The 15,777-nt window shown below is 43.7% G+C and overlaps 1 protein-coding gene across 12 annotated transcripts in view; it reads right to left on the bottom strand.

The window, feature by feature from the left end:
• odr4 (odr-4 GPCR localization factor homolog) overlaps positions 1-15,777 on the bottom strand; it is a 171,213-nt gene that overhangs the window by 26,041 nt on the left and 129,395 nt on the right. For all 12 annotated transcript variants that reach the window (XM_038794585.1, XM_038794588.1, XM_038794575.1 and 9 more), the window contains 3 exons: positions 12,994-13,179; positions 7,686-7,712; positions 2,664-2,717 (listed from right to left, as the gene is read on the bottom strand). In XM_038794585.1, coding sequence (XP_038650513.1) covers positions 2,664-2,717; positions 7,686-7,712; positions 12,994-13,179 — 267 coding nt within the window. The remainder of the gene's footprint in view (positions 1-2,663; positions 2,718-7,685; positions 7,713-12,993; positions 13,180-15,777) is intronic.

The following is a 15,777-nucleotide window of genomic DNA, read 5'->3' as shown; positions in this document are numbered from 1 at the left end:
TGACCCGGCGACAGTAACGGAACAGAGGTATATATTAGGATTACATGCAGAAAACCTGCAGGTGGTGGTGTTCCCTGTTCCATGCATCTTCTGCCCTTGTCCTTCTGGGTGGCAAATGTCATGGTTTGGAAGGTGCTGTTAAGGAGCCTTGGTGAGTTGGTGCAGTGCGCCTTGTAGATTGAATACACCGCTGTCATTGTGCATCAGTTGTGGATGGAGTGAATGTTTATTGTGGTGAATGGGGTGCCAAACAACCAGGCTTGTGACTTGCCACATGCAGATCCGTCCTCCTCTGACCTAGCCTACCAATTCTGGGTATGACCATAATTGAGGTGGTAGCTGCAAGAGTAAAATCAAAGGACAATACATCTTCATCATCACTCGTCATATTTTTCCACTGACTGAGGAACCTCCACAGACTAACTGCTCAAAATAGAAGTGTACTAGGGCTAGGTTGTGGTGTGGTGAGAGCAGAGGGTAAGAAGAGTATATGCCAAAAGCATCAGCAGCTCGTGATAAAGAGTGGGTTGGGGGTGGCATGAAATCCTATTTGGCATGTCCACCAGTATTGCTCGAGGCACGGCTTCCATTCTTCACCAACCCGTTATTGTCAGCATCATTTCCTAAACGGGTGAAAGGTTATGTAGTTTCCCTGCTCCTCCTCCACTGGCAGTCGACCATGTGTCATGAAGCTGCAAAAAAAACAAAGTTTGTTAGCGAGAGTCTTCCAATAGGATAGCTTAATGTAGTTATTATTAAATAGCTGCTACTGTATTTGTGTGAGATGTGAGTTGTAGTTGTGAACTTAGCAATAATACAGGATATGTGACTGTGATATAAAGGGTATCAATTGAACTGGGTCATACTCATTGTTGCAGACAGTGGATGGTGGGGAAAGGAGGTAGCATGAATTCAGGAGTTAATCAGAACACCGTTCTTACCTTGACAATTCTTGTCAGATTATTAATTTCTTTCAACACTACATTCACTTCCAAGAAGCAATGTCCCATCAAATGTTTGTTCAATGGCTCCAGGGCTTGAGCACAACAATCAAAGTTGACACGACTGTTCAGTACTGAGGGAGCCCGTGATTCTCAGAGGTGCTGTCTTTCAGATGAGATGTTGAACCTAAGCCCCATGTGACAGCATGGGTGGATGCAAAAGATTCCAAGGCACTATTTCGAAGAAGAGCAGGGAAATTATTCCCAGCATCCTAGTAAATATCTATTCCTCAATAACATAATAAAAAGAGATGATCCAGTCATCAACACATTGCTGTTTATGTGCACATGTTGGTTGTCATGTTTCCTACATGATAATAGTAACTACAGTTCAAAAAGCACTTGATTTCGTGTATAGCACTTTGAGATGTCTGGTGGTTGTGAAAAACACCAAATAAATGCAAGTCTTTCTTTTCCTTCTCTCCTTGTCTGCCGTCAGGTAATTAGAAGGCTTTGTGCTGCCCCATTGCGAGGTGATATAGAATGTTCCTTCTCCTGCACCAAGGACTCCAGTGTTGCATTTCAGAATATTACTGATCTCTACCAGTTTCAGCAATTTCATCTCACAGACTATTTCCACTTGATCTGCAGCCACAATGCACCTCCCCATTAAGAGGCACTAGCTGCCTACTTCCTTTAAATGGAGTTTTAGACCCCAGATATCAGGCATCTACTTCATGTGTGCAGGCACTGAGCAGCACATGTAGTACTGGCTACTCAAATTCATGACAATCAGCAGGCAGCATGAATTTTATGTGCTGCCTCCTGGCATTAATAGGCACAGGTTAATCTTGGATAACAGTACCCTTGCCCCTTTGTCCTATATAAAGATAAAAGGTGGTTAATGTACTAATGTAAAATGTTTTACCCATCTCTGGTCATAAGGTCTCTGCAGAGAGATACCCGAGCTGGCAGCCTTTCCTCCTGGACTGTGAGATACAGAGACACATGCAGTAGCTCCCTGAAATAGAAAGCTGCTCGAGCCCCCCAAACCATGGCATCATCAAATCCAGTTACTGAAAAAACTCAACTGAAATCAAGATGAGGTGCAGTTCTATCGCTCCTTATGTCTAATGCTTGAAAAAGGGAGACTGAACACAATTAATTTAACTTGAGAGAACATAGAACTGTACAGCACAGTACGGCCCTTCGGCCAACGATGCTGTGCCGAACTAGTCTGAAACTAAGATCAATTCAACCTACTCCCAATCATTCTAGTGCACTCCATATGCCTATCCAATAACCGCTTGAAAGTTCCTAAAGTGTTCAAATCCACTACCATAGCTGGGAGTGCGTTCCATGCCCCAACCACTCTCTGAGTAAAGAACCTACCTCTGACATCCCTCCTATATCTTCTACCACGAACCTTATAGTTATGCCTCCTTGTAACAGCAACATCCACCCGAGGAAAAAGTTGCTGAACGTCCACTCTATCTATCCCTCTCATCATCTTATACACCTCAATTAAGATAAATGGAAAACTGAAATTCCTTCAGATTAATCCCTCTTTGATAGTTTTGTTTTCCATGTCTTATGAGATGGCATCACAGCCTGTTTCTGGAAATCTGGAAGATAATAATTCCATAAGCAAGCAAACATTTCAGCAGAATCTTGTGTCGCCAATTTCAGGACGACTGGAAATGCCAGCCATATACAACTTACCTTTATATTTAAACCCAGTTTCTGTGGTGACCAGGTCTTCTTTTCTTCCCAGGGCTTGTAATTTAAACATAGAAAATAGAATTTGGATTAGTCATAGCTAACTGTACTTCCTATACAACTTTATCTCAAACCTCTTATCTGTACTGTTCTATAACCTATGAATGCCAGGGGAGCAATGCCAGTAAGCTATGTTTCACAAGTGATTCAAACTAGTTAATTTATAAGGAACAACGCAATTTTAAACTCCAATAATGCTATATGATTTTGACAATTGTTACTTCACAAGATGGTTATGTTTTAAAACATCTCCTTTAACTTAAGGTAAAATTTGAAATTCCAGAAGCACCCCAGCCCAGTGACATGGCTATGTCATCAGGTTGTCATGGGCCTGAAACTCAAACAGAAACCTACTGAAATCAAGTGATAGTTTTCACACCGTTACACAGTAACTCATAGAAAAGGACAGTTGCTTTGTGAAACACGGAAAGGAACAAAGCAGTTATGGGGAAACAGGGTGCTTGTAAGAATGTTTTTTATGTTTGATAGGAAGGAACAGAACAGATTGGGGTTTGGGAGATTTAAGGAACAAGGAGTTACTGAAGTGGGCCTTGCTGGTTGGAGTCAGATTTTGAAAATTCAGGCTAAGTGGAATGATTTCAATGGACACTGGAAGCTGCAACGTAGCTTGGCAGGGAGAAATGATCATGCTGCAGAATCGGGAGTAACATTAGACTTGTTCTTGTAATGCTACATATCTGCCAGTAGTGTGATGCAGAGCAAAAGGAGTTATAAGACATACCCCGGTTGCATTCGTTAATGCTTAAGTGGCTTTTTAAAAAGTTTGATGCAATAAAGTTTGTTAAGTAATGTTTGATTTACGTTGATTTCTGTTCGCTTGTTATAGTAAAAGTCTTAAAAGGTGAAATCTTGCGCTTTAGTTATTTCAGTTTGGGAAATTAATCTAATTAAAAGTTATTAGTTTCTACGGGGATCGCAGCAAACTGGCACTCTCATGGGAGCAAAAGCGAGGTTGTAAAATGGGTGGAGTGGAATTTTTCAGAGTTTGAACAAACAATATTTCACATTTACTTTTCCTGTATTCAGCGAAAAAGTTGGACCTCAAAGATGCTCTGGAGAATACACCCCCAGAAAATCCTAAGTGAGCCTTACATAGCAAGTGCAGGGGAATTTGAAATTTCCCATGGGTAATTTCCCAGCATTGGGAACCATCCACAAATTGTGATCTAACCCACAAAGTTTAAATGATTCTGTCTATGTTACATCAATAGTTACCCAGATACCGCTAGAAGAATGAAAACCATTTCTAGCTTCTGAGGTGACTACTGTACTGAGCCACACCAACCCAACTCAACCATCCCCCCCCCCCCCCCCCCCCCCCCCCCCGGGACTTCCCTCACACCAGAGCTCTCGACCATCTAAAAATCCTGAGGGTGAATGTAGTCTTCCTAACATCAAAGAGAGCGGGATCGACTGCAGAAAGGGGCGGGCTGGGTGGGTGTCATGGGAGTGTCCCTTTAAGAAAGGCTTTGGACTTATCCCATGGCTTCAGTGATGTCTTGTGTGGGTGGAGCTGGGCTATGGCTCTGTGAGCTGTTTTTGGTTTCACTTTCACATTTGACTGCTGTGGACTCAGACAGGAGAAAGAAGTGTTTTGGCTTGTTTGTCTTGTTTCATTTTAAATATCAGATATTTAAATATTAACTTGGTGGTGGATTTTAAGATTAGTTTGCTTCCCGGCAGGGTTTAAACCTGCGGGTGAGACGGGGTCAGAATCGCAGGGAAAGGCAGTCTCATTCAAGTGAGAATGAAGAGTGATGGGCCACGCCCTTGAAAAGGGGTTTCTTTGTTTATGGGATTTTGTTTTTAATGGGAACAGTAAAAGGGGGAATTCATGAAGTGTTATACATAGATTACTGTAGCTGTGAGGTGTCTTAATGTTTGTAATTGATAAAAATTCTTGGTGTTTGTTTATATATATATATATATATGTATGTTTTTTTAAATGTTTTTATTCTCCATTTTCCCCCAAAGTTTACATCCCACCCACAAACAGTAAACGGTAACAAATACAAAATCAATCCCCTTAACAATAACAACGATCCCATCCTCCCACCACCCCAAACAACGGCCCACCTGTCGATATATGCATCCAATAAAACAAACCCTCCCACGGTGGAAACAAAAAACAAAGGGAAAGAAAAAGGAGTCCGGGACCGCCCATGGTCACCCTAGAGTCCACTCCCCCCCCCCCCCCCCCCCCCACCCCACACTCAACGCCGTCCAACCTCTGAAAGAGTGCCGCACGTGATACCCAAGAGTTGTAAACACCCCCCCTCCCCTCCAACTCCTCCCGCCCACTGCCTCTTGCAAAACACCTCCCCCCAACCTCGGTTACTTCCCCCCAACTTTCCACCCCGGCTAGACCACTCGGACCCTGTTCTGCCAGGCTCTGATGGCCGCAGCCCCTCCCCCCACCTCACTCCCGTTCACTGGCCAGTTTAAACCGGCCAGCGTGGAGGCCCCCGCCCGGGTCCCTTTCCCGGCCCTAGGAAAACCCAGAAAGCCCCTTTTAGCACACGCACCCCGCATCTCCACCTACATCCCAAAGAGCCCTCACTTCTAGTGCAAGTCCCATCACTTCCCATGTCCAAATATACACACCATTGGCTCCTTTAGCCCATACACCCACACGCAGTGAAACAAAAAAGAAGAGACAAAAAAGAAGAAAATACAGTCCTGAGGTTACATCGGCACATGGCCATTTCTCAATTTCTCAGTTCTGCCACAGTCCTTCTGCCTTCGCAAACTCCTCCACTGCTTCCGCCGTTCCAAAATAAAAGTCCTTGAGCTTAAGTCACCCTCCGCTTCACTGGATATACAATGCCGCACTGCACCTTGCTAATGTACAGTGCCCTCTTCACCCGGTTGAAAGCAGTCCGCCTCCTCCCCAGCTCCACCGTAAAGTCCTGGTATACACGTATACCAGCTCCAGCCCACTGCATCACCCGCTTCTGCTTGGCCCAGCACAGGACCTTCTCCTTCACACTGTACCTACGGAAGCACAATGTCACTACTCTTGGCAGCTCACCCGCCTTTGGTACAGGCCTCCATGATAGATCCAGTTCATATCGGGAGGGATCCTCCCCCTGCCCCAATAGCTTCGCCAGCATAGCGGTAAAATACTCCGTCGGCCTCGGCCCTTCAACTCCTTCGGGCAGCCCCACAATGCTCAAATTCTGTCGCCTGGATCTGTTTTCCAGGTCTTCCAATTTTCCTCGCAGATCCTTGTTCACCTCCATCACCTTCCGCATCGCCTTCCCCATCAAGGTAAGTTGATCACCGTGCTGCAACACCGTCTCCTCCACTTCCTTCAGCACCTCCCCTTGCGCCCGCCACCGCTGTCGTCACCAGGGAAATTGCCTCCTCCACCAGCACACTCAAAACCTCCCTCATCTCCTTCCTCATCGCCTCCAAGTGCTTTGTAAACTGCCTTTCGAATTCTGCAGCCATCATCTTGGTTATTCCTTCAGCCCTAAGCAATGCGGCCTCCCCTGGTGCTCCAGCCTCCTTTTTCCCTGGTGACCCCGTGGTGACGTCTCCACTCCCCGACGGGCCCTCAGCTACTTTTTTAATGGCCGTTTTCTTACTGACCCTTGACATCTTCTTCTGCTGTGCCTCCTCTGCACCTACTCCTTGCCTTTAACGCCTCCGTAGACCCTGGGACCGGGCTTACAGCCCCGAAAATGCCGTTCCGAACGAGAGCCCTCTGTTGCGTGGCCGCCTCCCGCCCTCCGTCACCGGAAGTCCCCATAAAATATATATGTTAATTAAGTTCTTCGAATAAAGCTGGTTTTGATTAAAATGTCTTGAAAGACTGTTGAATCACACCTCAAATGAAGGCTCTTGTGCTCATCCTAGCCAAATTCAACAAAAAGTTTTAGGTCAGGTGAACTTCATAATACACTTTGGAGTTTTTAAACCCTGGCCCATAACAGTGGGACAAAAGTTTCACGCGTGTTTCGCACCAGGGCAAGGTGGCCAAATCAGTCAGCAGGACAGTAGCATTCATGATGACGAATACAGTGACAGACCTAGGGGACTGATTTATCATGGCCAGCGGGACCCTGGAAGGGGCCCCGGTAGTACTGGTAAATACATACAACCCAAACTGGGACGACGCAGAGTGCCAAAATCTGGGAGGGGGGGGGGGGGGTGACTTTAATTGCGTGCAAGACCCACAAATGAAGACTCATGGGGGTCCAACCATCCGAGAGAGAAATAATTCTCTTTCTTCCCCCACATGCACAAGGTCTACTCACGTATACACTTTTTCATAAGGTGATGCTAGCTCCCTAATTCACAACCTACCATGGTTGTTTGATTAAAGGTAGAAGTCTACCATGGGAAAAATCATATTATTCTGTGGAACAGACTGGACCTGAAGTGAACCGTTGTTGCACACGCTGCTCTTTTAAGTTGTTAGGAATCAGTACTGCCCGTAAGTGCAATATTACACCAGGTAAAGGTATGATACCATAAGAAATGTAGTTTTTAAATTATATTCTAGGACAGACTTTCAAAATTACATGAAAATGCCGACACTGCTGCAATAACTACATTAGAGTGCTCAATTGTCTTCTTTTGCAGTTAAGGGGAAATTTAGCGTGGCCAATTCACCTACCCTGGACATCTTTATGGGTTGTGGGGTGAGATACATGCAGGCACAGGGAGAATTTGCAAACTCCACACGGACAGTGACACTGGGCCGTATCAACCCGGGTCCTTGGCGCATGATGCATCAGTGCTAACCACTGAGCCACCGTGCTGCGCGAATGGCGTCTTAATTTTAACTAGCTCAAAATTGTCACTATTGCGGTTACATTTTACACCCATTGTCTAGAAATGCATAGACGATCTGGACATATATCTCTCACTCTTCACATTGTTTAATTATGGTCCTATAGTACCGCAGTTGTTAAATAATATTGTCTCTAAGCTTACCGTCGGCTCCTTCGGTCCCCATCTCTTCTGTAGTTTTTGCATCCAAGTATAAAAAAAATAAAAATGAAACAATGTCAGACAAGCGGATAGTAGAAAAAGTAGCATATTCTTTATTCATGAACTTCAGCAAATTAAAATATTAAATATACTTTATATCACATGGAACTTTCAATTTTAGTGAGGGTACAAAATGGATTTTCCGCCTGAATTTTCTTTCCCCAATGAGGTGCATCATGGCTGACCGATCTGATATTGCATTTTATGCCCTTGCTGAAGGTAAAGGTTCTGGTGAATATTTCTATAAACAATGAAATTCATGTTTATTTAGAAGATTTTGTACGTTTATAATGAATTAATAAAAACATATGTTCTTTTTGACATTCAATTTCAAGCTCCATTCATCATTATCAATAATTGTATTAAATAAGTTGCTGACATGTCCCTGTGAAAAGTAAAATGGTTAAGAAGAACAGCTACTTCTAATTTTCACAGCTCAGACCACCTGCCAAAGTTATTTTCCTATGCGCACCACCTGCAGCAATTTCAATATTTTGACCTAGAACTCTTATGAACTGAACATTAACCTTAAGCATACATTGAATGGAATATGCATCTAGAAACTGCTCATTTTGAAAAAGGTTTACAGCAGAAATACTATGGGATGAACTGACAGAAATACATCATAGGTGGAAGTTTCCCTCCCGGGGCTATGTCCCGTGGCAGGACAGGGATGGGGAGTGTTTCCCACCGCAGAGGCTGCCAGGAACTTGTGCTGCACAGAGCAATCTGTCTTCATTAATTATGCAGTCAGAGGGGCTTCCTGACATTTCACCCGGCAGGTTGGGTTGTATGGCATGTGTCCCACCATCATATCCAAGCGCCAGAGTAAAAGATGCCTGGAAAGCAACGTATCCACCACACTCACTGAAGGAATGGCCAGAAGAGGAGTTGGAGCACCACAGAACAAGTTCAACCAAATGGAGGGCAGATGTCCTCTATCTACCCAATGGGAGGAGGCTGCCAAGCAGAGAGATGAGTCCTGCATGACAGCAAGTCTCCAAGGCAGTCAGTGCCCACGGCCTCCAGCAGAGGACCGGTCTATGCCACAAAAGAATGAATGACCTTATTTACGTCGCCAAGGTGAGTGAAGCTTCAGCTATTCACATTCTTCTCAATAAATGGTACAGAAGACATGGGCCTCAGTAACAATGTAATAAGTCTATGCCTCATGGCCTCACTCTGCAGCTGAAGAGGCCACTGTGGACCTCTCACGCTTCCTCACAGAAAGCTCACATGCTGGGAGGTGAATGCTCAAACATGGTGCGCACTAACAAGCACCTCGAATGACAATCCTCTCCGAGCCCTTATACTTATATCTCCATGGGTTCATGACTCTCAAGGATACTGGCCGAGAACCTTCTGGACAACCTGCAGTGCAATAATCAGATGACACACAATCCAGTAGGTTATTTCTAAGACTGGAAGCATGGGAAATAAATATGAAACCCAACTGTTCTACACCCCAACTTCTTTCTTTGCACAGGAGAGGTTAAGTCATAACAGAGCTGGGATAAATCCGTAGGAGATCGAGAGATTCGCTTGCGTCCTTCCATCTAGCATGGATCAATGCATATCATAGAGACAACAGTGTCATGGGTGCCTCCACATTGGAAGTAGCTCATGCAATCACTTGCTCTCTCCTCTCACTTACAGGTGCCACCAGGAAGAGAGTAACGCTTGGAACTGAGGATACCCCATTCAGCTACGAACCCGGAGAGGAGCATGGACATCAATGAAGGAAGTGCACCTGTAAAGGCCAAACAGTAGATGCCTGCACCATCCACCAGCCCAGAGACACATACCTTGGTTGGTATTAGTTCCGGTTTTGGAAGATTTTCTTTTTCTGGTGGCCAATGGATGGATGTGTCTGTAGCAGGGGGAAGGAGAGTGAGCCAAGCTCAACTGCATTTGGAGGAGTTCTGGGGAAGGGGCATCTGTAAGGTTCAAGTCCGATGACATGCCTCTGGAATCAGCTATCTGGGGGCAGCGGAAAATCAGGAAGAGATATTGGGGATTCTCAACAGGGTGGCACACAGGTGAAGTCGTCATCTGATGAAATGGTACCAACCTGTGCATGCATGGTGTCTCCATCCAACCCCCAATGCAATACAAAACATTTTAATTCCCCGAATTGTCATCACCTTCTGCACCCTCTCTAACAATCCTCAGTGCACCTTGTGGTACTGGGAACTGGCTGCTAAGGAGGAAATACATACATAGGCCAGAAACATAAACTGCCAAATAAGGCCCTGACTGAAATAGATACTGGCCATCTGAAAGAGCTCTCAACACAGAAGCTCATTATCGCTACATGGACTTTGTGATCACCCACTCACAGTAGTTAACAGTTTGACACAAAAAGAGAAAAGACCATGCTCTGAATATGTAATTAATATGACAGATGTGATGAACTTTGCAGCAGGCGAACGATAAACAAAGATGCCACCAGACTCCATAATGGGCCATAAGCTGGTCAGTGTTTCAAGGATAATAGATTTTGAATGAATCACCCCGGCTGAACAGGAGTATCCTGTTTATTCCTATTAATCAGTTTCAGTCTGGATGGGACAACAGAACTCAGGACAGGTGTGGGCATACACCCATGACTCAGTGCTAGCAGAACCAGTATAAAAGGAACATGGGAACAGATTGTCAGCAACAACCTGAGAGCCGCCAGTAACAGCCATCACAAGAAGAAGAGGCCCTGAGCTCTGAGCTCAGAGAAGAAGATATCCACATCGAGTGATCTTAGCTTGTGCACTTCCCTCGCTAAATGAGAGTAATACCTAGAGCTCAGCTGTGAGTCCAAGTGGTATTCTGTGTGAGTAATGTTGAAGTTTGTAATATCCAAACAAAATAGAGTTACGGTAAATGAATCGGAGAATTGTGAATAAAATTGGGTTAACCCACAAATCTGCTTTTGTCCTTTGTCATCTCATAATTAAGTGCACCTGAATAAATAACGGGACCAGGAAAGGTCAAAAACGAGCTATTCTCTTTCAGACAACCTGCTTTTGCTTAAAGTTTCCAATTTACAGGCATTCAAGAATTACTGCCTGCCCAGGCACTGCAGCTCAAGGAGGAAGAGCAACAGCATTGTGGAAGGGGTTTCATCACTTAGTCTGAGATACTATCACTGCAAGTTCATCAAATGTATCACAGAGTTCAGATCAGCATGTGAGGAGTCATTTAGACCCAAGAGGGTTGTAGTCAGTTACAGTCTCCAAGCTGGCAGAGAACATGGCATGGACTGTGTCCACTCTCCAGCATCTGCTCCATCTCCCTGTCATGCTGTAGATCCAGAGTCACTGTGTGGTTGGGGTCTAGATGGGGGCTTTGGCTTGTTGATACTCCCAAAGTAAGATGTTTGAGTCATAGTTTCCTGAAACCATGACTCTCTATTTAAATATTTACACATTTGGAAGTATGCACAAGGTTGGTGCTTTCAGATACCTTTCAATGGAAAAGGTTCCATAAGTTTTACTTACATGCAATCAGAATGTCTGGCCTTTTAAGTAATGATACAACAGAGCCGATCTTGCTGCTTCAGAAATGTTTTTAAAATACAAAATATGGTCAATTCAGGTGTTGCCTGGACCTGCGTTGCCCAATTTTGGTATCCTGGCACATCAGCTTGTTGAGCTGTGTTATATTAGATGTCACTATTTTCATGTGTTCGGGTGCACGCAGAGGATGTGGCTGCATGCGGCCATATCAATGATTGACAGCAGATGAGTCACACAGGTATCAGCGCATGGCACTGCCTGCACCTGAACATTGGAGGCAGTCTACTATCACAAATTAGGCAGGGTTTTGCTGTTGGCTATCAGCCCTTGGCACTGCTTGCACTTGAACAGTGGAGGCAGTGTACTATCACGTATTAGGCAGGATTTTGCCTGTTGGCTTCAGGACCCCTTAGTCATGACTAATAGGGGTCAGAAGCCTGCACTGTTGAGGGAACAGGCTTTCATGCGTGATTTTCCTTCATTTGACTAAATCAATCCAGTTATCCAATAGACAGTGGGTGCGATTCAGCGAACTTGAATTAAAGTCCACTGAGCGGCACGTTTAGCAGGGTGTTTCTCCGTGCCTGAAATGCCGCTATTCAATGGTACTTTTGTCTTTTTTTTGGCTTCAGGGAGATTCTTTCAACTGGCTCCCCAGGAGAAAAGTCTCCTTGCCGATCGGGGCGTCATTTTGACTGGCTTTTCCTGATCTTTTTGTGGCCCTCCCACTATTTTGTGACCTTCCCTCACACAGCCAACCTTGGGGAGACCCCCTCCTCCGGAACACCCATGTCTACCTGGTAAGGCACCCCCGGGCTCGGCCCCTGCCAACCTGTAATGCGGCGACCAGAACTGTACTCAAAACTCCAGCTGTGACCAAACATGCATTTATACAGTTCCATCATTACACATCTGCATCATGTTCAATACATAAAGGAAAACATTCTTTAAGCTTTCTTTACCACTCTATCCACCTGCCCTTCAGGGACATGCACTCCAAGGATTCTCACTTCCTCTACCCCTTTCAATGTCCTTCCGATTACTGCGTTCTCCTAGCTTTGTTTTCCCTCCCCAAGCGCATTACGTCATATTGAATTTGTCACTTTTCAGTCACTTGGGATGCAACAGATGTGAACAATGTCTATTAATGCGATTGCAGCTCTCGATCGATATTTAAACATGACTGCACCATCATTACAGCAATCCATTAAAATTCTTGTCTGAAAATCACCTCAAATTTTCTTGATTATAATTCTTACCTTATCCATGCTAATCTGGGCAAATCACCCGAGGATAAGACATCTGCAATAACCTTATAAAATCAATTTTACAGGATGCTTACATGAAAAAATAAAATTGCAGTGTTCCAGTAAGATCCCAATTCATCAACAGAAAACTGAATTAATACCAACTGAAGAATAGTTCCTGTTACCGTTTTTAAAAATTAAGCTTTGTAACATGCAACTATCTCTGCAAATCTCTTAATCATTACTTAATTTCTTACTGCCCAGTCAAATACTATAACAAGAAAGGCATCACTATTATCAATTAATCCATTCAACTAGCTCAAAACGTGAACTTGAGCAGAGTTTCATTTCAGGACCTTATCAAGGCTTTTTAATATAGACACATGCAGCAATGTTATTACAGGTGACTAGACTGTTAGAACCATAATACACGACAATTTTAAAGGAATACAGTCTAACAAGTATTTGCATGGTAAAGATGGATAAATAACTCACCCAACATGGCTTCTTCTGTCCTATCCAACTGTGCTGGGTTTAGTTCATAATCCAACAATTCCTTATAGCGTTCTTCCTGCTCCTTATTTCCCTCATCTGCAAACCCATAATCACAGAAAGCAACACCGGAAGGCAAGACTGAGGCAAATATCCTGTGCGGAGCTTTGAGGCTTGAAGAGTCGCCTTCTGGTGAAAAACAAGACATGAAACTAATTTTTAAATGAGACAACCATGTACTTTTACCGCAGACAATGCTTAAAATAACAAAGCAAGGTACATAACCTAATGGGTGCTAAATAACACCAGCCAGCAAGCATGTAAATTTCTCTGTTCTAAATTACACTATAATAGTTCAATGGCAGAGACTATAGATGGATAGAGGGGGGTAGAGAGAGGGACATAGAGAGGGAAATGAGAAATTGACTGTATTCTCCGTACTCCGGTGCAGAATCAATCAATAAGTACAAGGGCATATGTTCAGAGGTGGAACACCACCACCTGGAATTTCCACTCCAAGCCACACGCCATCCTGACTTGGAAATATATCACTATTTCTTCACTGTTACTATGTTAAAATCCTGAAACTACTTCCCCAACAGTACTGTTGGTGTACCCAAACCACTGGACTCCAGCAGTTGAAGAGGGCAGTTCACCCCCACTTTCCCAAGGGCAATTAAGGATTGGTAATAAACGCTGCCTAGCCAGCAATGCCCACACACTATGTATAAAGAAAAATATATTGAGAACAGAAAAGCAGCAACAGGCAGCATAAATGAAGCAGAAAGACACAGGACCATATACTGTGAGAGTAAGTAAGGGAACCAGCATGCACAGGAGGCAGGCAGTATCTGTTAAAGGGTGCATGTATGTACATTGAAAATTCAAGAAAAGATCAACTCCCTGCATTATACAGTAGCGAATACAGAAAGATGCATATGCAAGAACAAAGCGCAAAGGAATGAACACATTCTGGGTAGCAGTGTGCAATAGCTGGCATGCAAGTAAGAGAGACAGAACATGCACATTGACGTGTATGCATGCATCACACAACAGGCTAAATTTTCTGATATTGGCAGTTTAGCCCAAAATAGTGATTGAATTATTGAAATATTGAAAGACAAAGAACAAAAAAAAGTACAGCACAGGAACACGTCCTTCGGCCCTCCAAGCCTGTGCCAACCCTGCTGCCCATCTAAACTAAAATCTACTGCACTTCCAGGGTCCGTATCCCTCTATTCCCATCCTATTCATGTATTTGTCAAGGTGCCCCATGGTTAGAAAGATGTTCTTTGTATCCAATTTCCAAGACTATCTTATTAGTGTAATTTCAGATGCAGATTAGGATCAAAGTCGGCATACACCAGTTTTAGAAGTGGAAAATTGTAAATTAACTTTAAAGGGTTGGGGCCACGGAACTGAGCACATAAGGGGACACACCATGCCTGTACCAGGTCTTTACTGGAATAATACAAAATTACTCTGACTCTCCCCAAAACACTGGATCAACCTTTGCCTCAAAATGTATTAATTTTTTCCATAATTAATGGCCATTCGACTCCTTGGAACAAACCATTCTATTTAAAAAGAAAATTCTGTTCCCTCTGTGACAATTTTGAATCACTGCCCAAGTAGAGGGAAATCGTTTTTTTTCCTCATTCACATCATCATCAGAATTGGTCATGATTTTAAAAATCTCTACAAATCTCATCAGGCAAATTAATCCAAGCAACAGCAATAATGTTTACTTGAAAAATACAGATACAATGGTTTGGGATATTGTGAAGACGGAGAAACACCTAGGCAGGGAAAATATGGAATGAGCCAGCAAATAGAACACCAACAGAAGCAACAAGTCAAGTAATTAGTTGGAGGCAGGAAAAAAGATAAACGTAAGACTGAGATTAAAGAAGAGTGGGAGACGGTTTCTATGAGAATGATAGAATCACAGAATGGTCATACTGTTAGGTCATTCAGCCTGTCGTGTCTATGCAGGCTCTCTGCAGCAGCAATTCATCTAGTGCCATTCCCCCACCGTTCCCCAGCAGCTTTGGATTTTGCTTTGATTGAATGATTGAAAATGCCTCGACCACTCTCTCGGGTAGTGCATTTTTGTTTCTAACCACTTGTTGTATAAATAAGTTTCTCCTCATGTTGCCATTGCTTCTTTTGCCAATCACCTTAAATTGATCTTTCCTTCAAAGGAAACAGTTTCTTCTTCGCTACTCTGACCAGACCCCTCATGATCTCGATACACCTACCAAAGCTCCTCTAAATTTTCTCTTCTTCAAGAACAACCCCAGTTTCACCAATTGCTTGACATAGCTGAAGTTTCCCTTCCCTGGAATCAATCATTTCTGCATCCTCATCAATGCCTTCACATTCTTCCGAAAATGTGGTGCCCATACTGGACGAAAAACTGTGGTCAAGGCCAAACCAGCATTTTATACAGGTTTATCATAACTTCTTTGCTTTTGCACTCTCTGCTGCTATTTATAAAGCCCAGGTTTCCATATGCTTTATTAACCTCACTCTCAACCTTCCTTGCTACCTTCAAAGATTTGTGCACATAGAAGGAAGCAGAATACAAAGAAACAAAAGAAAATCAAAAGCAGTCAATGTGGCGAGTCAGAAGTCATTGATGTACTGAGGTAGCGCTGCATTTACAGAAGTGCCAGCATTTAAACAGGCTTCCATCTCAGAGGGACATAAAAGGTCCCATGGAACGCTTTGAGGGGAGTTTCCTGTTATCCTAGCCAATATTTATTGCTCAACTAAGCCTAAAAA

This window comes from Scyliorhinus canicula, chromosome 4, assembly GCF_902713615.1.
Source record: "Scyliorhinus canicula chromosome 4, sScyCan1.1, whole genome shotgun sequence".
Taxonomy (NCBI): Eukaryota; Metazoa; Chordata; class Chondrichthyes; order Carcharhiniformes; family Scyliorhinidae; genus Scyliorhinus; species Scyliorhinus canicula.
Note: the sequence above shows the minus strand (reverse complement) of the source record. Positions and strands in the feature narration are given on the sequence as shown.